This window comes from Petaurus breviceps, unplaced genomic scaffold (genome assembly GCF_028583685.1).
Source record: "Petaurus breviceps papuanus isolate PSGF00001 unplaced genomic scaffold, PetGlider_PUasm1.0 91133, whole genome shotgun sequence".
In the NCBI taxonomy this organism is placed as follows: Eukaryota; Metazoa; Chordata; class Mammalia; order Diprotodontia; family Petauridae; genus Petaurus; species Petaurus breviceps.
The window spans coordinates 31,588,260-31,616,141 of record NW_027187419.1 but is presented as its reverse complement, the minus strand read 5'-3'; the positions used below and the strand labels follow the sequence as shown (position 1 = coordinate 31,616,141).

Genomic DNA, 27,882 nt, shown 5'->3' with positions numbered 1-27,882 from the left:
GCTCTTCCTCCTCTCCTTTTTTCATATTAATATTGTCTGTGGTTTTTTTCTAATAATTTGGTATCTTTCTTTTAAAATATATTGTGTGCTGATTCCACAATACTTTAGAATATGAGCTCTTTGAGGTCAGGTACTTTTAGATCTAAGCTTAGCTTTAGCCTGGCACTTAATAAGAATTTAATAATGCTTGTTGTTTGATTCAAAATGATGTGGTCTACAGCACAGACCTCCCAGTGTGGACTTGGTCAAGTCCAACTCTTCTTCCATCTTAGATTGCTTCTTCATTTAAGCTCATCAACGACTATGATGTTAATGTCCAAATATGATCGTTCCATTGCAACTGATAAAGAAAACATTTTGTTATAGAACTATTAAAAGAACCTTTCCAATTTTTTGTCTGCCTATTGACCTTCTTCCAGTTCTGTCTTTATATAATCTTCCATAAGTTTTTACAAATGAATTACTATTTCTAATTATTATCCTTGTAGAGAATTGGCTTTGGAGTCAAGAGACCTATGTTTAAATCCTATCTCTGATCCTTATTACCTGCTTGACCTGGAGCAAGTCACTTAACTCTTCTCGACCTCAGTTCCTCCTCTGCAAAATGAAAGGGTTCCACTAGATAACACCTAAGGTGTCCTCCAGTTCTTGATATGATTCTACATCCTTGTGTTTGGGCAAAATTCAGCTATTTACTGAGGTGTTTCCTAGGCCATTTTGGCCTCCTCATTGTTACTGTTTCTTTATATCAACTGAATTTCTAGAGGAAATGGTAATAGGGCATGTCAGCATCTTCCCTTTTATTCATTGTCATATCATTAACACTGATTTTGTTTAAAAAGGAAATCTTAGGGTTATTTTAGTTATAATCCATATCTTTGAATCTTTATTCTTTTCATTTGAAATTAATTTTGATCTCTTCCAATAAGTTGATGGTCTCTATATAGAAATGACCATTAAAAAATGACTCCTATATTGTTACCAGTCCTTTCCAGTTTAAGATATAGTAAATCTCTGAGGCATATTTTATTTTCTTTCCTTTTTTTCTTTTTTTTGGACATGACTAGTGCAGTAATGTGTTTTGTTTGACTACATATGTGTGTATATCTGTATATTTACATACTATATATATATATATATATACATATATATATATATATATGTAACAGGCTGGGGTTTTTGCCTCCTCAACAGGTGGGGAAGGGATAAGAAGGAGGAAGAGAATTTAGAACTGAAAATAAAATAAAATTGAATTTTTAAAAATACATAGTCAATTTTATTTTGTATAATATTATGCTTGAATTATTTAGCACTATCCAATATTTAACAATAGCTAACATTTACATAGAGTCTTAAGGTTTTCAAAGCACTTTGAATATATTATCTTGTTTGATACAACAGCTCTATGAGGAAGGTTCTCTCATCCCCATTTAACAAATCAGGAAGCAAAGGCTGACAGAAGTTGTGACTTGTCCAGTATCACTTAGCTATTAAGTGTCTGAGGTAGGATTCAAAAAAGGTCTTCTGACTCTACATCCAGCAGTCAATCTATCCATCATACTCCACTGCTTTGCTCATGACATTGCTTTTCTTAAAGAAAATATTGTTTCTAAGGTTAAGACTTCTTTGTAGTCCTCATACTTCTGCTCTCTTTTGTTTCTTAGGTTCTGAATCATATTTTCCAGTATATTTTTGCCATGTATCCCATGCTCACTTTGCATAAAAGTCACTGAGTATTAAAGTATGATTCAGTGTGTAGGCTTACTACATCACAGAGTCACAGATTTAGAATTAGAGTAAGTTCTTTGAGGACTATCTCTGCTTCCTCATCCTCTGCCTCAGATGTTGGTGTATAAGCTGCTGTTATTTTCATCATAGTCTATTTTACTTGTGCTAATTATGAGTACTACAGAAGGAGATGACTGTCTACATCAGGAAATGAGGTCTCTAGTTGCCTTTGACCAAATAGTAAAACCTAAGCCTACTATTATTTGCCTCTCCAAAGAGAATCAGTGAAGCCATCCTTCTGTTTAGCTGTAAATTAACATATGTGTGTACACATATACACACATACATATATATTAGTTTCTTTTATTGAAAAAATGTAAATATCAATATGATTCAGCTTCCCAGTATTTTGTTCATTTCTTAGTCATTAGATGAGGATCAAATTTATTTTAGAGTACCAACAGTTAAATGAGTGTTTTTAGGTTTAAAAAAAAAATGTGTTCTTACAACCTCTACCCCATCCCGCCTCCATATCAAACATTATTGCAAGAATGGAAGAGCACCAAAGACTGATACTTCTTTGTTTCATGGATTGCCACAGCCATTCTATTAGTGATAGAACTTCTCCATACTCAGCTAGGCTAGTCCTCAAGCAAGAGATACAGTCAGTTGCTGGGACGCTAATGAAAACCATTTAGAACCTGCCAAAGCTTTTGTTCTACTGACAGAGCCATCACAAACACAAAATGACTTCCGTGCCACAGTGAGCCATCAGAGTAGGACTTTTGAATGGTCTTTGATAAATCATGTAAATGTGATTGGATATTATATAGTACTTATCAAAATTACAAATAACCCAAAGCTAGAGCTGGGGTACAAGTAATAGCTGACACACTAGATGACAGAATTAGGATTCTAAAAGGTCTTGACAGATTAGCATTTGGGGCTAAATATAATTGTGTAAAATTAAATAAGGATCAGTGTAAAGTCTTACACTTGGGTTAAAGAAATTAACTTCACAAGTACAAACTGAATGTATGATTGGACAGTAGTTTACCAGGGGATGATCTGGAGATTGTAGTGACCTGCAGGCTCATCATGAGTCAACATGTGATATAAGCTAATGACATCTTGGGCTGCATTAAGAGACCATAGCTTTTAGGAAGAAAGAGAACATATATGGAGCATTGCATTCATGCTTCTGAGTTTCGCATTTTAAGAAGTGCATCGAAAATCTGAATGGTAACCAGAATGATCACAATCTTCAAGTTCAATCCTTTTGAGGACTAGTTAAAGGAATTGGAATGTTTAGTCTGGAGAAGAGAAGAGACGAGTTAGATGGTAAGTGTTTTCAGGTATTTGAAGGGCAGTCATTTGGAAGGGGGATGAAATTTTTCTGCTTGGCCCCTAAGTGCAGGACTGGAAGCCACCCCAAAATGCAATGAACTGCTTTAAGGGGATATTGTGTGTCCCCTCAGTGGTGGCCATCAAGCAAAGGTGAGATGACCAGTTCTTTTTCAGTTTTAGGTTTTATTGAATGGCTTCCTTTATAACTCTGGGATTCTGTAATACATTTCCTATCTTGCTCTTTCTGATTTTGCTTAGCACCGTTTATGGTACATTGGAAAAACACTAATTTTTACTCATCATTGTAATCATCATTCTTAGTTACTAATGAAGACTAGGTTAAAGAGCCATAGATTTAAAAAAATAATTATAGACAAAGCCTCCTTTTTCAATGGAACAGTAGATCAAAAAGTACTATACATGCATGCACCTTATTGTAAGTATAATTACTAGTCTTTTGCAAGGCAGTCTCAAATCAGATCTTTCAGTACAAACTTCTTTATGAAGGACAAATTTTGTTAAAAAATTAATTGCCATATTGCAGCAGATGTGCTATAATTTCATGACAAGCAATTTTGCCTTTTTAAAGTGGGAAGTCAAAAATATTGTGTTGGTTCCATCAATTGACAGTATTGCCATTTTAAGAAATCAAAATGAGCACATACTACAAACAAGGATCCTATGTAAGAGAGAACAGAAGGCTTGCTGAGTCAATCAGTTTAATCAACTCAGCATTTTCCAGGTTTCCTGGATGCTTTCCTTGTTCTAACACCTCTCTTGACCCAGCTTCTCCCATCATCTACCGTTTCTTTTATATATGTATGTGTGTGTTTATTAATTTTTTATTATTAGTTTGCAACATTCAGTTCCACAAGTTTTTGAGTTCCAAATTTTTTTGCTCCCTCCCTCCCCATGGCCATGCAATCCGATATAGGTTCTACATATACCTTCACATTAAACATTAGTCAAATTGCAAAGAAGAATTATAACCAGTGGAATGAATAACAAGGAAGAAGAAACAAAACAAAATGAAACAAAAAAGAGAGAGCAAGTAGTTTGCTTCAGTCTGAATTCAGACTCCGTAATTCTTTCTCTGGAGTTAGATAGCCTTTTCCATCATGAATCCTTTGGAGTTGTCTTATAACCTTGCACTGCTGAGATGAGCCCAATCTATCAAAGTCAGTCATCACAGATATGACGTATCTGTAATTGTGTAAAATGTTCTCTTGGTTCTGTTCCCCCTCAGCATCAGTTTATATAGGTCTCTCTAAGGTAATTATGAAGTCCCCTCTGCTCCTCATTTCTTGTAGCACAATAGTATTCCATTGCATTCATATACCACAACTTGTTTAGCCATTCCCTCCTTGATTTCCATTTCTTTGCCATCACAAAAAGAGCTGCTATACATATTTTTGTATATTAAGTCCTTTTCCTACTTGCATGATCTCTTTGGGATACAGCCCTAGTAGTGGTAATGCTCGGTTAAAGGGTATGCACGTTTATATAGCCCTTTGGACATAGTCATAGTTACAGAATGGTTGACTGAGTTCTCAACTCCACCAACAATGCATCAGTGTTCCAACTTTCCCACATCTTCTCCAGCATTTATCATTTTCCTGTTTTGTCATGTGACCAGTGAGATGTGGTACCTAAGAGTTGTTTTGATTTGCATTTCTCTGATCAATAGTGATTGAGAGCATTTTTTATATGCTTTTAAAGATGCCTTTAATTTCTTCCTCTGAAAACTGTCCATCTGCCTTTTCTTATCTATTCAAGAGACAGTTTAGAATAATGGAAAAAACCCATAAGAAATGAAGAGAAATGGGTTCTAATCTGAATTCTGCCACTAATTTGCTATATGAGCTCAGGAAAGCCACTTTAGCAATGTCCCTATAAAATTTCATGAATTCTGTATTTAGATGGGTCCTACAGCCCCATCTTTGTTTCATATTTTTGTATGTTGCTTCTTCTCTTGTGTTCTCCTTTTGTTGACACTGTATTCATGATCTGACTGAATTCTTGCCTCCTTTGTTAGTTGATTCATCCCTACCCCTGGTGTCCCAGGGCTTCTACACTTACTTTTTACTAGCCCAACATCAGGGAATTGGGTACAAATATATCTTTCATCTGCATCTTGGTAAATCAAACAATCACTGAAATCCTAAATTTAAAATGTTGAGTCTCACAATTACAAATAATGCTTTTAGTGAAATTTCCTTTCCATTGGGGGAAAAAAACATTTCCTAAGGATGGAAGTAAACAAACTCCCCCCAATTATTCATTTTCTTCGGAAGAGTTTCACGTCAGAGAGAGAACCCTCAAGGTTAATTTACTTCAGATGAAAATAGAAAACAAATTAAACATTTTCCGAATGCCTACAAGTTTCTCATTATACCCACAATAACAGTAGAAGAGCCCAAGGCCTCTATGAAAGAAAATTGAAAGAAAAAAACACCATAAAATTATTTAGATTGAATATATTTCTACTGGTATTTGTCTTTATGTTGCTTCTCAAATGATAATATTTAGGTGTACCTATAAAAAACAAAATATATAATTTAAAACAGACCTTTTCTACATTCTCTGGGCCTCCTCAAGTATTGTTATTTCTAGTGGATCCCAGTAGACCAAATGTTCTGATCTTGTCTGCATTGCTCCTTTATTCCTATTCACATTTCTAGCCTATTTCATAATTATTTATACACATGTATACATCTACTATATTGTATAGTAGATAAAATCAGGACTCATCAATGTTTTTCATGTTTTAATCCCCCCCCCATTCTATCACATGTATTAGATACATAATAACTAGTGAATTAAAGGCTCTTAAAGGAATAGAATTATTGTACTTATGGAATAGTGGAGATTCAGAGGACTTGTGTTTGAATCCTAGCTCTGCTCCTTACTGCCTGTTTGACCTTGAGCAAATAATTTAATTTCTCTAGGTTTCAGTCCCTCATTTGTAAAGTGATAGATTGGAATTGATGCCCCTGAAGTCCCTTCCCATATCAGTGATCATCTAAGATCCTCTGCAGTGTGTGAAGTTGGTTCTCAAGGTTTATATTTGGAAGAATGATATTCTAAACTAATCATTCTCAAAGTGTTCCCAAGACCCTTTCAAGGGGTCCATGAGGTCAAAAGTATTTTCATAATAATAATATTTTAATTTCTAATTTAGTAAATATCAAAAGATATGATCTACATAAACAAAAGCTCTTTGGGGTCCTGAGACTAAAAAAAGAGAACTGCTGACATCAATAGATAAAATTTACATAAACAAAAATTCTCTGGGGTCCTGGAACTTTAAAAATGAGTACTGTTGTTCTAAACTCAGCCTAAACTTAGGAATTTCACTCAAAAAGGGCTTGCCTTGCCTTTGGCATGTTTATGCCAATCTTTAATCTTTCTTAAACAAATCATTCCTATTCTTATAGACAGGATTATAAGAGCCTATAGCTTCCAAAAAGTACTTATTTCATTTACATTCTTCTTTTCTACTAAAATAGAAACCTTTGTGAAAGTCCCCAAGAATTTTACTAAAGTGTCTGGAAATATAGAGAAAGAGATGGATGATAGGACTGCAATCAGCAGTGTGGTATAATGGAGAAGTAGCTAAACTGTGGGCCCAGAAAACCAAGTTCTGATCACAGTTTTGACACTAGCTAACTACATCAACTTGGGCAAATCACTTCACATCTGTGGGCCCCAATTTCCATATCTAAAAAATAAGAGGAGTTGAACTGAATGATCTCTGAAGTTTCTTCCAATTCCAATATCCTATTAACTGAAGGAGGCATTTCATAATGAGATTTTTTTCAGATGTGCATTAATGGATGCGGAGCATGCAAACATTTAAACATTTTAATTCAAGCCTATATTATTATAGTTCTGAGAACTATATGAATATATTAAATTTTACTGTTTTAGTGTGTGCTTAATTAACCAATAACAAACATTTATTAAGCTCCTGTTACATGCTAGGCATTATTTTAGTTGCTGGACATACAAAAACAAAAAGTGAGGCAGTCCTTGTTCACAAAGAGCTTCCTTCTACATATTGTACATGTGTAGGCCTATACAAAATAGATGCAAAATCATTTGTAGGGGAAGAGATCCTGGCAGTTTCATATAGAAGATGGTACTTGAGCAGAGTTAGGAAAACTATGGATTCTTAAGCAGTGGTGAGCAGATATGGGAAACAAGCATGGGGTGGGGTATAGCCTGTATGCCGAGGCATGGAGATGGGAAATGGACTGTCGTGTATGCTATACTATACTGTGAAAAAGTCATTTTGACTGAATTGTTTAAGGTGTAGGAGGAAATCAAGCATTTCTTAAGTAATTACTATGTGATAGGCACTGTACCGAGTGCTATTGACACAAATAAAGGCAGAATCCCAGAATTATAAATGGACTGGAAAAGTATGTTGGGGCAAGTTAAGAGAGTCAAATGTTTTATGTTTTATTTTAGAGGTATTAGGGAGTTATAGAGTTTATTGAGTAGAGAAGTGATCTGGTCATATTTTTACTTTAGGAAAAAGACCTACAGTTGTGTGGCAGATGGATTGGAAAGAAGAGAGACGTTAGGGCAGAGAAATCAATTAGGAGGCTCTAGCAATAGTCCAGATGACAGGTAAGGAGGGCCTGAACTAAGGATGGTGATTGATATTGTGAATGGAAAGCAGTGGATAGATTTGAGAGGTGTTGTAAGGGTAGACACGATAAGATTTGGCAACTGATTGGATTTGTGGAATAGGGAGAATAAGGAGTCCAACAAATCCAGAATGACACTGAGCTTGTGAAATTGATTGACTAAGAGGATGCTAGTGCCCTTGCTAGATATAGGTAATTTTAGAAGAAAAACGTGTTTAAGAGGAAAGATAGTAAGTTCAATTTTGGTTATAGTTTGAGATATTTATGGGACATCAAGTTTGACATATCCAGTAGGTAGATGGTGATGCAGGATTAGAGCTAAAAAGAAAAATGGAGCTGGATATATAGATCTGGAATTCATCTACATAAAAATGTTCATCAAAAACATGGGAGGTGGGGCGGCTAGGTGGCAAAGTGAGTAAGAGTGCCGGCCTCAGAGTCGGGAGGACCCAGGATCGGTTCCGGCCTCAGACACTTAACACCCACACAAAAAAACTGGCGGTGTAACCTTGGGCAAGTTACTTAACCCCAATTGCTTAAAAAAAAATGGGAGGTGATGAGGTCACCTGGAGAAAGGGTATAGAAGGAGAAGAGGACTCAGGAGGAGTTTTGGGGTATACTCATAGTTAATGGGAATGATATGCTTGATGATCCAGAAAGGAGACAGAGAAGGAATGGTCAGATGGGTAGGAGGAGAACCAGGAGAAAGTGGGGTCAATAAAACTCAGAGAAGAGAGAGAATATACAGGAGGACAGAAGTATATAGTATCCAATACTGCACAGAGGTCAAGCAGGATGAGGACTGAGAAAATGTCAACAGCTTTTTGGCAGTTAAGAAATCACTGGTAACTTTAAAGAGAGCAGTTTCAGTTGAATGATGAGAACAGAAGCCAGACTGCAAAGGAATGAAAAGTGAATGAGAGAAGAGGAAATGTACTTAGATAACAAATGTGGACAGCTTTTTACTAGGAGCTTGTTGGGAAAAGACAGGATGCTAGCTTGAGGCAGGGTGTGCTAGGGCCAGCTCTGAATCACCACAAATCAAGACTTGGTTTATTGGTTTGCTGATTGTCTAGACTTTTTTAAAAAATGGCACTAATGTAGATTAAACTTTAAAATGTATGAATGCTACACTGCCCCTGCCCCGCCCTGCCCAGCCAAGAGCCTGGCGGCTATTTGTCAGCACACCTCTTCCTGTATCACTCTTTAAACAAGATGTGAGTTAAGCAGGAGTGCAGTAGAAAGCTCAGGGAAAGAAGCTATTACCAGATTAGAGGCCTGGCCAGTATAGACTAACCACAACAACAACAAATGGAACTTGTATAGGATTACAAAATGCTTTTTATCCATTATCTCATTGGAGCCTCACTACATCTCTGGCGTGAGGGGATGGTAGGATCAAGTAAAGGGTTTTGTAGGGATAGCGAAGACTTAGGCCTGTTTGTAGACAGCAAAGATGGGGAAAGCATCAAATGGATGATTCTGTGGACAATCTGCTAGAGAAGATTGAAGAAATCAAGAGTACATTGTGAGGGGCAGCTAGGTGGAGCACTGACCCTGGAGTCAGGAGGACCTGAGTTCAAATTTTACCTCAGACACTTGACACACTTACTAGCTGTGTGACCTTGGGCAAGTCACTTAACCCCAACTGCCTTGCCTTCCCCCCTCCAAAAAACCAAAACAAAACAAAACAAAGAGTACATTGTGAGGGTTGGTCTTGGCAAAAAGGGTCATCTGATCATCTGAGACAGTAGTAAAAGAATAGAGTATAATGTCAGGGCACTGAAATGTAGAAAAGGTAAAAGGAGAGGGCTTATGGTGAGTGACCTTTATCTTCTTTGTAGAGTATGAACCGAGGACTTCTGGTTATAATATTAAGGTAATAGTGCTATGAAACAGTTGCTGTGGGGTAAGTCAGAGAATCAATTAAGGAGGAGTAAAAGGATTACCTTGTTATTTTTCGAGCCTAATTGAAATTAGCATAACTTTACAATTAACAATCTATAAGGGTTTCTGTGCTTATTGCTCTTATGCTATATGAATTCATATAATAAATATATTTAATAAAATTACATAGGCAACATCCTTGACCTGGAAGGCACAATTAATGGGAAGCTCCCATACTCTATTATATATATACTCTGTTTTGAAATGAGGAATGAAGTCTTTTCAGATAGTATGCAAGAGTAAAACCAGTTACAAATAGGGTTGATATTTACTTGCCAATATACTTAACTAACTTCACAAAAAATGTGTACCACTAATTAAAAAGTCATCTAATATTTTTTTCCATCCTCAGAATGTAGATTACTGTAACAAGGAACATGCAAGATACACAGCTTCTATTAACAAACTGGAGTATGAGAATGAAAGACTCAGAAATGATCTTGCCAAACTTCAGGCTAATGGAAAATCAGCATGGACCAATGAAAATGCATATGATGAAGCAATAAGACAAGCCTATCAACCCCAAATAAAGATGAAAGAAAATGAAGATAGGTATGCATTTTAAATTGAATATGCAATACACATTTTCCATAAACTAAAATATTAAATTTAATTTTAAAGAACTCAAACTATGATTTCCCATATTTTTTGTTTATTCACCTTAAAAATTAATCCATAATGATAATGTAGTCATACACTAATATTAATTCTGTTGTTATAATTATTTTAGACATATAACCCAGCTATGGAGGCTAAAGACATTACTATAGCAGATATTAACATCAATATTAATCTATTTTTATAAGATTCTAACCTATTCAGACAAGATAATATTTTAATATAGGAAGATGATAGTCCCTAAACAGATATCAGTAGAACATGTGCTTTGGATTGTTATTCTTCTAGTAGTAAACATGGTATTTATCCCACTTTTGACAGCTCCATCAGTTCACTGTGAAACAAAAGGTATCTTTTTTCTTTTCTCGAAACTAGCATTTATGAAGATTAAGCTACAATTTCTTATATCTTGTTGGCTCCACACTTTAAAAAAAAAATTCTCAGTCCCAAACTATTTTAACCTGGCAGTTATGTAATTAGAACAAATTTGTTCAACAAAAGAATCTTAGAACTAGGAGATTCTCAGGATATCATCTAGAACTTCTCCAGTTTTTAAGGACCAATATATCAGATGCTATACTGACCTTGATATCTCTGCCTACAAGATTATATTTGGCATCAGAATACCAAAAGAGTAATTCCATCACTTAAGCAATATGATTTACTAGTAGAATAACTAGTAATTTATTTGAGCAACATTTAGTCACTTGGATTTACTCAAGCTCACTACCTCATTTAGCAGAGATAGCATACATAGCACAGTGAATCAGAGTTTTGCTTCAGTGTCAGAAAGACCCAAGTTCCAGTCCTGCCCTTGATACATATAGGCTTTGTGATCCTGGGGAAGTCATATAAAGGATATCTGTATCAGGCAGCTCTCTAAAACAAGTGGCAGAGTAGGTACCAACCTACATTGGTAGAAGTCATTTCCTTCTCTATGCCCTAAGTGCCCATCACATAAAAAAAATGAACTAGGTGTTTAGGTCTCTACTACTCTCCCATCAACTCACAGTCCCTGGATAGGCAGATGGCTAAAACAGTATTCGCTTCTATATAGTTATTAACCTTACAAGAGATCAGTCTCCTTTGTGGTTGAGCATGTTCATTGTGCAAATTCCACTTTTCTAGATCATAGGATCCAGATTTAGAACTAGAAGGGTCTCAGAGGTCATCTAGTTCAAACCCCTGTCTTGTAGATGAAGAAATTGAGACCCAAAGAATACCAGTGACTTACTTAATATCATGCCGGTTTTAAGTTTGTGGAGCCAGAATTTTGACCCAGGTGCTGTGGCTCCAAAGTCGTATATAAACAAGCAGTGTAGGTAGGCAGACCGGCAGAAGTTTGTTGCTAGCAGGAATAATGAAGAACAATGATTTTGTTACTGGCAGGAATGTATAATAAAGGTGGGAATTAAGAACAAAAGAGCTAAGGTAGGCAATAGCCCTGAGATGTCTACCATCTCTTTTTTCTTGCCCCCCAAATATTTTTTTTTGCACATCATCACACCCACACAGTTCCTTTCCAATTTTACTGATATTCATGTATCTGACATGAGTTAAAAGGTATTTCCTAAACCCAAGTCATATACTTGACTGGACCTGGCAATTTGAGTAACAACAAAAGAGTCAGTCAGTCAAAAATCAAAAAACAAAACAGACGTAATACAACCTAGAAAGCTTCTGCTGTTTTTCCTGGCTGCCTGGCTACATACAACTATGATAGTTTCTTGCCCAGAACAAGTCAGACTAAAAGGAGCATAACCCCAGCATATGGTAGCAGAAAACAGCAAATGGCCTGAAAAGGTAGAATAGCTGAAGACTAGTAGCTGGTAACAAGAATGCAGCTCAGCAAACATTGCAACAAGGCACCAGCAGGGTCAGGATGACACCCAGCAATAAGTAGAGAGACCCAGCGCCCAGTAGAGAGCAGCATTATGTCATCATCAGGAAACATAATTCTACAGCACTGGAGATGGGAGTTGGTCTAAGCCATATGTTTGCCCTTACCACGTGTCCCTGTGTAAATGCCTATGTATATGTATATGGGTGTGTGTATATATACCTACGTGTGTGCACACGTGTATATGTATATATAAATAATATATATGTGTGTATATTATATATAATGTATGTATGTTTTATATATATATATATATATATATATATATATATATGCATCTCCAGGTTTCTTCCTTGGTCATATGTGTTCCTTGCTATATGCACACCCCAGTGGTGATATGATAAGCTATAGAAAAGTATATCCCTGTGAGTTACAGGGCATCTTTTAATGTTGCTGTAAGGGTTTGAGGGCATCTTTTCTTGTTACTTAGTTTGTTAAACTGGTTGGTTAAATGTATTTTGCTTTGAACAAATGTGTCCTATCTGCATAGCTTTGAAAAAGTAGACGGGTCAGGGCTCATGAACCATGGTTTTGAGAAGGTGCAAACCCATAAAGTACCTCAAACCTAGTACAGGTTTCTGAATTCTAGAATATGAAGAAGATAGTACTATATAATAAAGGAGGTGGCAGGGGGAAAGGTAGTAAATTATGATCTTAACAAAAAGGGTGAAATCTTTTCAATTCATTGAGTCAGAAGGGCAAAGAGTAAATAAAGAGGGCACTACTTTATCTTCAGAAAACATTTGACATTTATCCTCAAAAGAAAAATAACATTTGGAACATATAGTTTGTGTTCAGTGTAAACAGACATTATATACAAGGTGATTGAAAAATAACTGTGATCTCTTGGCAAGTAAATACACCAGCTACCTATCCAATTATTCTTTTCCCAGTGTTTTCAAGTCAATTTAACACATTTATCAGTCACTCGCTTTGTGTAGAGCAGTATGTACATCAGTAGAAATACAAGACATTGTCCACTAGATTGTGAGTACCATGAAGGCTCTTATCTAATCTTTCTGCTTTCCCCTATATCTACAACAGCATTCTAAGTAAAATATACACTTAAGAAACATTTGTTGCATTTGTGGTTGTTGGAATCCCTGTCTTCAAAGAAGCTTATCTAGTGGAGGGACAAGATATATAACATATATTTATATATAAACACATATTTATATATGCTTATATATACATATACATAGAAATAACTATATACAAAAAAGAACATGATATGTACATAAGAGAAATACAGATTGTTAGGTGAAACCTGAGCTGGAAAATATTATTTCTGACTGGGGCAATCAGGGAAAACATCATTGAAGAAGAGTGGCATTTGAACTGGGTCTTAGAAGATATGGTAAGGATTTTAACAGGTAAGATTGGGAGGAAAGGTATCTTAGACACAGAGAACACCATGAACAAACATAGGAAAATGGAAGTGTGGGACATTGACTTATAGATTTAGGGCTGGAAGGGACATTAGAGAGTACCTTATTCAACATTCATTTTACAGATAAGGAAACTGAGGCCCAGAGAGGTCAGGTACCTTTCCCAAAGGCATGTAGGTAGTAAGTAACAGACTCTGGGTTAAACCTCAAGTCCTCTAAGCCCAAACCCTGTCCTCTTTCCACTAAACCATAAAGCCTCCAGTGGTAATTAGTCCCTTTTGTTTAAATTGTAAAGTACGTAAAGGTAAGTTAGTGCTAGACTTAAATATCAGAAGGAAGAAGTCCCTGTGTATGAATTTAAGGGAGAGGGGGAGGAGGAGGGAGTCATTAAACAGCTTTAAATGGAGGAGTTATAATCAAATTTGTGAATAAGGAAATTAATCTGACAGCCATTTGAAGGATGCATTCTATAGAAGGAAGATAGACAGGAAGATGAATGAGAAAAGCTTTGCTAGTATCTGCTGGACCTACACTATGGTTGTGGCCTTGGCAACTTAAAGTAAGGCTTGGATGCTGGAGAGAATAATAACAATGGCTAACATTTACATGGTGATTCCAAGTCATTTAATCCACACACACCCCCACCCCCCAAGAGCTAGGGGGTGTGGCATTACTCTCCCCATTGTTTACATGTATGGAACTTCTAGTTAAGAAATTCCCTCCACCATAGCAGCTTGGTACCTACACTACAACCTACAGTCTTAGAATTGCCAGGACCACTGAATGGTTAAGTGACTTGTCCATAGTTACACAGACCCGGGTGGAAATTGAGCTCAGGTCTTCCTAATTCTAAGAATGGTTCTCTCCTTCCCCTTCTCTCTCCTTCTCTCCATCTTGCTCACCCATCTCTCTCATTTCTCTCTCCCCTTCCTCTCTCTTTTCTCCTCTCTTTTCACTCTCTTCTTTCTCTCTCCCTCCCCCTCCCTCTATCCCTGTCTCTCCCTCTGCCTTCCTCCCCCTTTTTCCCCTTGCCCCCTCTATTCTCTCTCTGTCTCTGTCTCTGTCTGTCTGTCTGTCTGTCTGTCTGTCTCTCTCTCTCTCTCTCTCTCTCTCTCTCTCTCTCTCTCTCTCTCTCTCTGTCTTTCTCTCTCTCTTTCTCTCCCTCTCTCCCCCACCCCACTATACTACTATGCCTCTCTATCTCCATTTTATAAGTAAGAAAACTGAGGACCAGAGAAATTAATTGACTTGCCCATTAGCATACAGCTAATAAGTGTTGGAGCTGGGCAAGTCTCACCTGACTGAGCCTAGTGTTCTCTCTGTTACACACAGAACACAGCTCACAAAAGATACTGCAAATCAGGAGGTCTTAACCTGGGGTCTTTGAACTTGTTTCATTAATATGTTGACAAGTGTATTTCAATGTAATTGGTTTCTTTTGCTATCTTGTTTATTTTATTTTATATATTTTAAAACATTATTTTCTTAGTAAGGGCAACAGAATACTTAAAGGGCTAGGAACACCTGCTCTAGAGGCAGTATTGAGAGGACCTGTTAACCCACTGGACATGGGAAGTGAGGGATAAAGAATAAACTTAGAACAAAAATAACTGGGAGAATAGAGTGTGTACCTACAGTAACAGGAAATTAAGACAATTCAGTAAATATCAAGTGACTTTCTGTGCAATAATCAGTACCAGGAACTAGTGGTACAGGGATAGGTAAGACCTAAACCATCCTCTAAAGAAGTTTACAGTAGGCAGAGCCAAGATGGTGGAGAGAAGCCAGGAAGCTGGCAGCACTTCCCGATTTTCCCTCAGAAACAATGTTGAGCCAAGCCTCTAAAAGAATTCTAGAGTGACAGAATCCATAAAAAGACAGAGTGAAACAATTTTCCAGCCCAAGATAATTTATAACAGGTATGGGAACCTGTGGCCTCTAGGTCCTCAAGTGTGGCCCTTTGAATCCAAATTTCACAGGACAAATCCTCTTAATAAAAGGATTTGTTCTGTAAAACTTGAATTCAGTCAAAAGGCCCACCCAGGGACGTAGAAGGCCACATGTGCCCTGGAGGCCACAGGTTCCCTACCCCTGACCTAGAAGGACTTCAGGAGTGCAACCCAGCACAGGTGGTGTCCAGGCAAGCCAGTGGGAGGCTCTTAGCCATAGCACAGATCAGCACCTGAACCACCATAGACCTGACTCAGCAGGTTAGTGGCACAGCAGGCCAGCTGTGAGGTCTCCAGCCCTGGAACCCAGGGCACAATAGGCACAACTAGTCTGGCCATTTTAGTGCAATGAGCAAAGCAGAGGCCCTGGTGCAGAAAGTCAGTGACCAGGTGTCTGGCCCCCAGTGCAAGAAGCTTGGGACAATGCCCCCTGTATCCCAAGAGCAGAGTCCAACTTTTAAAAATGAGCAAAAGCAGAAAAAGAATCCTCACCCTAAAAAGCTACTCTGGCAACAAAGAAGATCCAAACACAAATTCAGAAGAGGACAACAATATCAAAATGTTAAAATTTGCTTTTACATGTAACTGGGGAAAAATAAAATCTAAACACTAAAAATTAAAAAAAAAATACATTTGAAGCAGAGAGATACAGAATACAGGTAAAAGGCTGGAGCAGAATATGTTATGCTTTAGCTGAAGCAAAATAAGTAGGAATAGCAATCCTGATCTCAGACAAAGCAAAAGTAAAAATAGATCTAATAAAAAGAGATAAAGAAGAAAACTACATCCTGCTAAAAGATAACACAGACAATGAAGCAATATCAATACCAAATATATATGCACCAAGTAGTGTGGCAACCAGATTCTTAGAGGAGAAGCGAAGTGAGTTACAGGAAGAAATAGACAGCAAAACAATACTAGTGGGGGACCTCAAACTCCCCCTCTCAGGACTAGATAAGTCTAATAACAAAATTAACTTGTTAGAAAGACGTTAAGGAGATGAATAGAATTTTAGAAAAGTCAAATATAATAAACCTCTGGAGAAAATTGAATGGGAATAGAAAGGAACATACCTTTTTCTCAGTTGGTACATGGTACTTACACAAGAATTGACCAATTATTAGGGCATAAAAGCCTCGATTTAAATGTAGAAAGGTAGAAATATTAAATATATTCTTTTCAGATCATGATGTAATAAAAATTACATGTAATAAAGGGCCATGGAGAAATAGATAAAAAATTAATTGGAAATTAAATAATCTAATCCTAGAGAATGAATGATTCAAACAACAAATCATAGAAACAATTAATAATTTCATTAAAGAGAATGACAATAATGAGACAATATACCAAAATTTATGGGATGCAGCCAAAGCACAGTACTTAGAAGAAATTTTATATCTCTAAATGCTTATATGAATAAAATAGAGAAAAAGCCAATCGTTAAATTGGGCATGCAATTTAAAAAGCTAGAAAAAGAACAAATTTAAAGTCCCCAATTAAACACCAAATTAGAAATTCTAAAAATGGAAGGAAAGATTAAAAAATTAAAGAAAACTATTGAACTAATAAAACTTAATATGGTTTTATGAAAAAAATAAATAAAATAGATAAAATTTTGGTTAATTTGATTTACAAAAGAAAGAAGAAAACCAAACAACCAGTATCAAAAATGTAAAGGGTGAATTCACCACCAATAAAGAATAAATTAAAGCAATAATTAGGAGCTATTTTGTCCAACTACATGCTAATAAACCTGACAACCTGAGTGAAATGGATGAATATTTATGAAAATATGAATTGCCCAGATTAACAGAAAACAAAATAAAATACTTAAATAATCCCAATTTAGAAAAAGAAATTGAACAAACCATGAACTCCCTAAGAAAAAAATTTCCACGGCCAGTTGGATTTACAAGTGAATTCTAGCAAACATTTAAAGAATAGCTAATTCCAGTACTTTGGAAAAACAAGCAAAGTAGTCCTGCCAAATTCCTTTTTATGACACAAATATGATACTGATACCTAAACCAGGAAGAGCCAAAACAGAGAAAGAAAATTATAGACCAATTTCCCTAATGAATATTGATGCAAATAAAATAAAATATTAACAAAGAGATTACAGCAATTTATCACCAGGATAATACAGTATGACCAGGTGGGATTTATAGCATGAATGAAAGGCTGGTTCAATATTAGGAAAAATATTAGCATAATTGACCCTATCAATAACAAAACCAATAGAAATCATATGATCATCTCAATAGATGCAGAAAAAGCTTTTGACAAAATACAGCACCCATTCCTATTAAAAAACACTAGAGAGCATAGGAATAAATGAAGCTTTCCTTAAAATGATAAGTAGTATCTATTTAAAACCATCAGCAAGTATTATCTCTAAAGAAAATAAGCTAGAAGCCTTCCCACTAAGATTAGGGGTAAAACAAGGATGCCCATTATCACTACTATTATTCAATATTCTACTAGAATGTTAACTTAAGCAATAAGAGAACAAAAAAAAATTGAAGGAATTAGAATAGACAATGAGGAAACAAAACTATCACTCTTTGCAGATGATATTATGGTATACTTAGAGAATCCTTGAGAATTGACTGAAAAAGTACTTGAAATAATTAACAACTTTAGCAAAGTCATAGGATATAAACTAAACCCACATAAATCATCAGCATTTCTACATATTACCAATAAAACCCAGAGATAGAAAGAGATGGAGAAATTCCATTTGAAATAATTGTATATAAAATATTTGGGAGTCTACTTGCTAAGACAAACCCAGGAACACAGTTACAAAACACTTTTTACACAAATAAAGTCAGATCTAAACAACTGGGAAAATATCAATTGATCAGAAATGACAATTCTACCTAAAGTAATTTATTTCTTCAGTGCCATGCCAATCAAACTACTAAAAAATTATCTTATAGAGGTAAAAAAAATAACAAAATTCATCTGGAAGAATAAAAGGTAAAAAATATCAAGGGAATTAATGAAAAAATGTAAAGGAAAGTGGCTTGGTCATACCAAATCTGAAACTATATTATAAAGTGACAATAGTCAAAACTATTCCGTACTGGCTAAGAAATGGAGTGGTGAATAAGTGAAATAGATTAGGCACAAAAGACATAGTAGTAAATCACCATAATAATCTGTTTGATAAAACCCAAAGATTCCAGCTTCTGGGATGAGAACTTGCTATTTGACAAATTCTTGGGAAAACTTAAAAATATTATGACAGAAACTAGGCATAGACCAACATTTTACAGCATATACCAAAATAAAGTCAAAATGGGTATATGATTTAGACATAAAGAGTAATACCATAAGCAAATTTAGAGAGTAAGGAATAATTTACCTGTCAGATCTGTGGAAAAGGGAAGAATTTATGTCCAAATAAGAGACAGAGAACATTATGAAATGCATAATTTTGATTACATTAAATTAAAAAGTTTTTACAAAAACAAAACCAATGCAACCAAGATTAGAAGGAAAGCAGAAAGATGGGGAACAAGTTTTGTAGTCAGTGTTTCTGATAAAGGCCTCATTTCTCAAATATATAGAGAACTGAGTCAAATTTATAAGAATACAAGTCATTCCCCAAATGGTCAAAGGATATGAACAGGCAGTTTTCAGATGAAGAAATTAATGCTATATATAGTCATATGAAAAAATGCTCTAAATCACTATTGATTAGAGAAATGCAAATTAAAACAACTCTGATATATACCATCTTACATCTATCAGATTGACTAATATGACAGAAAAGGAAAATGGAGAAGCTGTAGGAAAATTGGAACACTAACACATTGTTGATAGAGTTGCGAACTGATCCGACCATTCTGGAGAGCAATTTGGAACTATGTCCAAAGGGCAATCAATCTATGCATAACCTTTGATCCACCAATACCACTACTGGGTCTGTATTCCAAAGAAATCATGAAAAAGGGAAAAGGACCTACACGTACGAAAATATTTAAAGCAACTCTCTTTGTGATAGCAAAGAATTGGAAATTGAGGGGAGGCCCATCAATTAGGGATTTCCTGAACAAGTTATGGTTTATGAATGTAATGGAATACTATTGTGCTATAAGAAATGATAAGCAGGCAGATTCCAGAAAAACCTGGAAAGACTTATATGAACTGATGAAGTGAAGTAAGCAGAACCAGGAGAACATTGTACCCAGTAACCGCAATACTATACAATAATCAACTATGATAGACTTGGCTCTTCTCAGCAATGCAATGATCCAAGACAATTCCAAAAGACTCATGATGGAAAATGCTATCCACATCCAAAGAAAGAATTCTGGAATCTGAATGCAGATTTAAGCATACTATTATCACTTTTTGGGTCTGTTTTTCATGTCTTTTCCCTTCTGTTTCTTCTTTCACATGACTAATGTGGAAACATGTTTACATGATTGCACACGTATAAACTATATCAGATTGCTTTCCATCTTGGTGAGGGGAGATGGGAGAGGGAAGGGGAGATGGGAGGGAGAAAATATTTGGAACTCAAACTATTGTAAAAAATGAGTGTTGGAAACTATCTTTACATGTAATTAGAAGAAATAAGATACTATTTCCAAAAGAAAAAGAAAAAATGAGACACAGAAAAAAGTTTGAGAGGAGAAGACATGTATGCAAATAATGATAATACAAAGGAGAGATAAACTCAAAGAAGTACAGGCAATGTACTGGGAGAAAATTGAGGAGCAAGTTGTTACTTTTAGCCAAAGGCATCAGGGGAATTTTTGTGGACAAGAATTGTCAGTTGTGTTGGATCTTGAAGGAAGGGAGGGATTTCAACAGAGATGAGGGTGGGAAGAAATTAAATTTGTCCCAGTAATATAGAACACATGAACAAAGACATGGAGATTGTAGAGGACAGGATGGAAACAATGGAGAGGAGTTCACCTTGGCTGGATTTTATTTATAGGATGTGAAGGGAAGTAGTATGAGACAAGACTAGAAGGTTAGGTTGAAGCCAGACCCTGGAGGTCCATGAATACCAGGAACAGTGGATAGAGTGATAATGGACCTGAGTCAGGAAGGCCTGAGGTTGAACTTGTTCTTAGATACTTATTAGCTGTCTGACCCAGAACAAATCACTTAATCCTGTTTGCTCTAGTTTCCTCAATGGTAAAATGGGGATAATAATAGTACTTACCACCCAGTATTGTTGTAATGATCAAATGGGATAATATTAGGAACTTGATAAATGCATATTACTAAATTCTTCCATCCCTTTCTTCCTTCTCCTTCCCTTACTCCTTTCCTTCTCTCCCTTTTCTTCTCCCTTCCTCTCTTCCTCCCTCTCTTCTCTCTTTCCTTCTCAGTAGGCAATAAGAAGCCATTGAAGATTTTTCACTAAAGAAATAATATGAACCAAATGATATCTTATGATTATTACTCAAATAGTGCTGTGATCAATGAATTGGAGAGGGGAGAGAACAGAGACAAAAGAGAGAAGGGGGGAAGAGAGAGAGAGTGTGTTCTATTAAAATGGTAAAATGGTTTGGTAAAAATGTAAATAAAAGGGTAGATAAAAGATAAAATGTGAAGAATGAATTCACAGGACTGGAGAATTGATAGGATAGGAGAGGTGATGGATGGAAAACAGTCAAGGAAGACCCCAAAGACATGAGCCTGAGTATCAGTGAGAATGACAATGACATCAAAATAAGAAAAAATAACTTATAGAGATGGGAAGAGCCTTTTGTTTCTTTTTGTTTTTGGTGTGAGTAGCAAGAGGAGATGACTAGTTCAATTTTGGACATGAATTTAAGGTACATGATATTTAGGTGGAACTATCCAACAGGCAGGTGGAAATACAGAGCTAGGGCTCAGAGGAGATGTCCCTCTGAGAGAAAGTCATCTGTATACATGAGACCTGATGAGATTATAAGGGAAGAGAGCATAGAGGAAGAAGAGAAGAAGTCAAAGACAGAGTATGAAGAGACACCCACATCTAATGGGTTCGAGGAGGATAAGGAGCCAGCAGAGACAAAAAAGAGAGAAGAAAATCATTAGAGTGAAGCATCACAGAAATTAGGGAAATAGATCAAGAACTGTTGACTGCCCTGTCTTCCTGAATATCCCCTCCTCTTTGATCTTTCATGGCGGTGCTTTCTTGATTCTCTATTCGCTTGCCCAATCGCTCCTTCTCAGTCTTATTTATAAGCTGGACTATTCTTCTGTAGCATGCCACCTAACTAAGAGCAAATCCCAGGCTTCTGCCCTGGCCGTTCTCTCTAAACTAGCTCTTGGTAACCTTATCAGTTACTCATCAAGGTTTAAACATCTCTCTGCAGATGAGTCTTCCAAATCTATATGGAGTTTCTCAAAAGTCTTAGTTGTTATGAATTTTAATAGCTTAAAGCTTGAAATTAATTTGAATATCTTAAAACTACACTAGAACTTTTGGGACATCTGTACATAACAGCTCTAACATGCCCTATAGACATCACACACTTAACATATTTAAAACTGAACTCATTAACTTTTCAAAAAATAAAACCAAAAAGCAACTCACTCCTTTTTATGAACTTTGGAATTGAACTATGAATTTTTTTTGGAGGATACCACCTTCCAGTCACCCAGCTAAAGTTGTCCAGAACTCCCCACTCGCCCTCAGTCCCCGTATCCAATCAGTCATCAGGTCCTGTGATTTCTACCTCTGTAGTGTTCATCTATCCAGTATGTATTGAGTGTCCCTTGTGCACAGAACCTTGTTTATGAAGTAGAGAAAAAAAAAACAGCTATTTGTAAACTACTTGGAAAACCTCAGATGAACACTGCTATCACATCACCAAGCATTGTTATTTAAACCAATAAAACTGTTACTTTGCAGTTGAAAAAAACACACAATTTGGGGCAGTTGAGATTGTTCTTTCCTCCTTTCCAAGCAAAGCGGAATGTGTTAAAAGTGCCTAACAAAAACAAGACAGTAAGGTCTGGAGAAGCCAAGATGAGTTGCAAAGCACTCAGCAGGAGATGATCTTAATAAGCAGTTTGAACCACGATTCTCGCGGCCGAGCTTTGTGTCCTGCCAGTTTCAGTTGTTGAAAGTTTCATTAAATTTGTTTTAATGCCTTGTCTGATTTCCCTGTTCTTCAGTGACCTGATTTTTAAAAGAAACAGCATTTCAAATGTACTGAATACATTATTACCATGTAAAATTCACTATGGGAAGGAGTTGTTTGAGATTCAAGGGCCCTGAAATCACCCGTGGAAGACTAAAAAGTAGATGTCGCTCAATTAATTCTAGTCAGTCCAAGTACCTTAGCAAGGATGAATATTAAAGGCTAAATGGAGCTGTTGATATAAGTTCATAAATGGAGAATAATTGAGAAAGAGATATTTTTCAACTTTCAATCAATTTCAGCTATTTACTGTAAGAGGGGAAAAATGTACCTTTCTGTCAAACTTGCTGTGTTAATTTGTCTGATGTTTAAAGTCTATAAACTTAGTTGTTGTTTGTTTTTCCCCCTTTAAAATTGACAAAAATTTATGCAATATAGTATTAAAATACTTTCTCTGCTTTGAATCATTCCCTTTTTTGGAGGGAGAGGTATTTTGTTTGGGTTTTGTTGTGTTGTTGTTTTTTTTTTTTTTTGCCATTTCACTGTTGTTGGAAATGTATTTCAGACTGCTTATTTCTGTTATTAAAAAGGAAACACCTACAGTTATGTGGCCTTCTCTGGGGCTGTTCCTTTATCTGTACAATGAGGAGAGTGGACAAGATTATGTCTAAAGTCCCTTCAGCTCTACCTGGTCTGTAAGTCTATAAATATCTATTTCAGAAGCAAGGTAAAGGCTAAGAATTAACTTTTACTCAGTGTTACTGTTGTCATTCAGTCACTTCAGTCATGTCTGACACTTTATGAGCCCATTTGGGGTTTTCTTGGCAGAGATAATGGAGTGGTTTTTCATATCCTTTTCCAGCTCATTTTAGATGATGAATCTGAGGCAAACCCTATTGCCCAGGGTCAGTATCACTGAGGTGGGATAAAAAGGAAGTCACTATAAATTATTATTCATCTACCATGCTATAATTATTACATTGTAGAATTTTACTCTGAATTTTTAAAATGTATCACATGAATTTTCTATGCTTACAATGATAACTTACATGCCAATTTGAAAGACCTGTATACATTATTTCAATTCAGAGAATCACAGAACTTATTGTATAATTAAATTTAATTACCCATGAAATTTTAAATTCAATTGTATTTATTCATATGTAAGATACACACATACACAAAAGCATTTGTAACTTTGACAGGTGCATCACATACCAGAAAATACAAAAATCATGTTAATCATTAAGACAACTTTAAGACCATTAACAATATGCCTAGGGAAAATAAAGTATAAAATCAACTCATTTTTATGTATAAGAACCTGGGAGGCAGAAGTGAGTTAGTTGGGGGAAGATGTAAAGCCTAGACTAACATGAAATCAAATAAAGTCAGAACAGTAGCTTCACTTGGGATAGTTTGGGATGAGGAAACAGCATGATTCAGTAGGACAAGCACGTTGGAATCACAGGAGATAGGTTCAAATTCCTAACTCCCTGGGACTCAGTTTCCCCATCTATGAGATGAAGGGACTAGAATGGTTGGCCTCGAGGTCCCTTCTAGCACTAGATTTATGATCCAGTCTCATTCTGGCCCATGGGTTTGGATTCAAGACTATTCCACCCCTTATGAAGTTACCATCTTACTGGCATCAAATCCCAGCCTTCTCTGTCTCTATCCAAAGATTCTGAGTATTCTGGGTCTTGTTTGGTGCCTCTCCAAAGGGTTACTGTTGCTAGTAAATGCATCTAGGTATCACATTGAATAGCCTCAAAGTGGACTTACCATCAGGAAGGCCTGAATTTGAAGGCTGCCTCAGATAGCTTATTAGCTGTGTGACCCTGGGCAAATCCTTTTACCTCTCTTAGTCTCAGATTCCTGATCTGTACAATGCAGATAATAGTAGTACCTTACCTCTCAGGGTTGTTGTAAGGATAAAATCAGATGATACTTGCAAAGTGCTTTGCTAGCTATTACTATTGTTATTTTTATCTTAGGTAAGTACCACTTGAACCTTAAACCCTCATTAGAGGAGCCTAAAACCAAACTGGGCTCCTCCTCAATCAAAGTTCTTCTGGAGCTCCAGCTCCCATCTTCATTCCTTGGCACAGGCCATGGTACCTCAGGAGAGTGTCCCTGCTCAACACTGCCTCTTAGAATTCCTAGCTTCCTGCCAAGCACAATGAAGGCACTGTAGCACGACCTCTTGGAATCTCTTTGCTTATTTGTGTACATGTTATATTTTCCCAGTAGAATATAAGCTCCTTGGGGTCAAGAAATGTTTCACTTTTCTTCACGTATCCTTAAATAGTAGGCACCTCATATTTTTTATTGAGTTGGAATTGGCCCAGATTCCTTATGGTAAACAGGAATAGAACATATTGGGAAATTCTAAGCCAACCAAGGACCAACCCAAACCCACAAGATTTAGTTAGAACCAGATTCATCTCATGATTTCAGCAAATCAAATACAAAGTTTGTGAAACAACATGGTGGAATGGAAAGGATGATGAATGTGGAGTCAGGAGAGAGATGGGTCTGAATCCCACCTTTACCATTACTAACTGTGGGACCAGAGGCATATTAACTAGTGTCTCAGAACCTCAGATTCCTATACCAAAAAAACCAAATAAGACTATTTACATTACCTAGCTCAACAGATATTTTGAAACAATATATATAAAATAAGTAGGGCAGGTAGGTGACACCAGGCTTGCAATCTGAAAGACCTGAGTTCAAATCCAGCCTCAGACATTTAGTAGCTATGGGACCCAAGGCAAGTCTCCTCACCCTGTTTGCATCAGTGTCCTGATCTGTAAAATGAGCTAGAGAAGAAAAAGGCAACTCGCTCCAGTATCTTTTGTTTGAAAACATTAGATGAGGTAATGAAGAGTCAGACACAACTGAAAAGTATCTGAACAACAACAATATAAAGTAAACCTGAAAGCACTCCATAAAATCAGAACTGCTGTTGTAATGGTAAACTGCTGCTACTGCTGCTTGCTACATTAAGTTCACTCTGACATGGTCTTAAAGCCTGAAAAACTCGTGTAGTCTCCAGGATGAGGTGGGAAGAGTCTAAACATTCTGAAAGATGCCAGGATGTGAGATCTGATCAGAGATGCAGAAATAGTTCTTTTCAAGGGTAAACCATAAGATAGGGACAAAAGCAGGGAGGGGCTGGTTTTATCAAGGTAATTCAAAGCCTTATGGGACTTCAGCAGAAGTGTTCTTGGCAGAGTGTTTAAAAAAAATGATGCAGGGGAGAGTTGTGTTCTTACGTCATCAAATAATCTCAATATAGGGCACTTTATCATGACCTTAACAAGTCCCGCCTGTGCCTCAACAGACAGAGGGTACAATTTAGAAGGGGTTGAATCATAAGTAATTAATAGGTAGTAGGTACTGTGCTGGAATCTGCTGATGAGAGAGAGAGAGAGAGAGAGAGAGAGAGAGAGAGAGAGAGAGAGAGAGAGAGAGAGAGAGAGAGAAAAGAGAGAGAGAAAGAAATCAACCCTGCACTCAAAAACCTAATGGTATACAGGAAAGATAAACTGGGGTAGGTCAGCTCATGAAAAAAGTATTCCAAGCCTTAGGAATTAGTGATTATAAAAGTAAATGGGGGGTGGGGGGGGACAGAGCCAAGATGGCAGAGTAAAACAGAACCTCTGCGCGGCTCCAGCTCCCACCACCTCCAACACATGTAAAAAATGACTCTGAACAAATTTTAGAGCTACAGAACCCACAAAGTGACAGAGAGAAACAAATCTCCCACTGAAGGCAGCCTGGCAGGCTGACAGGAAGGGACTATCACACCAGACTGGGAGCCAAGTGCAGTCCTGCATGAGCCCCATGGTTCTAGCCCCTGGGTGGCCCCAACTAGATGCAGCTGCAGCAGACTTCAGGAGAGTGAATCACCAGCAGCTATGGTGGTTTCCAGACTTCTCAACCCATAAACACAAAAAAGAAAGTAAAAGGTCAGTTGGGAACTCTGTTGGAAGGTTCTGGCCCCTGCCCCTGGGGCAAGAAGTGGCAGAGGCACAACGGCTGCCATGTGGCTGCTTCCAGAGCTCCTGGCCTGCACATCATAGGGGGACCAAGCAACCATTCAGAGGGTAATCACCCTTGCTTTAACCTGCTTGGATCTGGATTGCAGGTCCTGGGGTGTGTGGCCAGTGTGCCAGAGCTTCTGGGGGCTGCAGAGAGGGCACCATCCTAATAGCTCCAGCAGCTGCAAAAACCCCAGTGATTTGGGACAGAACTCTCTGCGATCTGGAAGCAAAGTTCTACCTTGACAAAGAGCTCAAAAGTCAAGTAACTGGCTGGCAATATGAGCAAGCAGAGGAAGCACAAACAGACCATAGAATCCTTTTTGGGGGACAAAAAGGATGGAGTAAGACAACAAAGTCAGAACTCCTGTATCAAAAGTTTCCAAGTAAAATATGAATTGATTACAGGCCACGGAGGAGCTCAAGAAGGATTTTGAAAATCAAGTAAGAGGTGGAGGAAAAATAAGGAAGAGAAATGAGAATGATGCAAGAAAATCATGAAAAGCAAGTCAATAGCCTGCTAAAGGAGACCCCAAAAAATACTAAAGAAAATAGCACCTTAAAAAATAAAAAATAGACTAACCCAAATGGCAAAAGAGGCCCAAAAAGCCAATGAGGAGAATGCCTTAAAAAGCCAAATTTGCCAGATGGAAAAAAAATTTCAAAAACTCACTGAAGCAAATAATTCCTTCAAAATTAGATTGGAGAAGGGGCGGCCAGGTAGCACAGCGAGTAAGAGCACCGGCTCCAGTGTTGAGAAGACCTGGAGATCAAATCCCGGGCTCAGACACTTAGCACCCACCCAGAAACAACTGGCCGTGTAACCTTGAGCAAGTTACTTAACCCCAATTGCTTAGGGGTGGCCAGGTGGCTCAGTGAGTATGAGCACCGGCTCCAGTGTCGGGATGACCTGGATCAAATCCAGGCTCAGATACTCAGAACCACACCCAGAAATAACTGGCCGTGTAACCTTGAGCAAGTTACTTAACCCCTATTGCTTACAAAAAAAAAAATTAGATTGGAGCAAATGGAAGCTAATTACTTTATGAGAAATAAAGATACTATTAAACAGATACAAACACTGAAAAACCACTGACCTAGAAAATAGACCAGGAGAGATAATTTTAAAATCATTGAAAGCCATAATCAAAAAAAGAGCCAAGACAACATTTTTCAAGAAATTATCGAAGTAAAGTCT

At 37.0% G+C, this 27,882-nt stretch overlaps 1 protein-coding gene across 1 annotated transcript in view; it reads left to right on the top strand.

Annotated features, from left to right (window-relative positions):
• Positions 1–27,882, top strand: part of DEUP1 (deuterosome assembly protein 1) — a 114,605-nt gene that overhangs the window by 75,004 nt on the left and 11,719 nt on the right. The window contains exon 10 of the mRNA XM_069079900.1: positions 10,030–10,229. Within this exon, the coding sequence (XP_068936001.1) occupies positions 10,030–10,229 (200 nt within the window). The remainder of the gene's footprint in view (positions 1–10,029; positions 10,230–27,882) is intronic.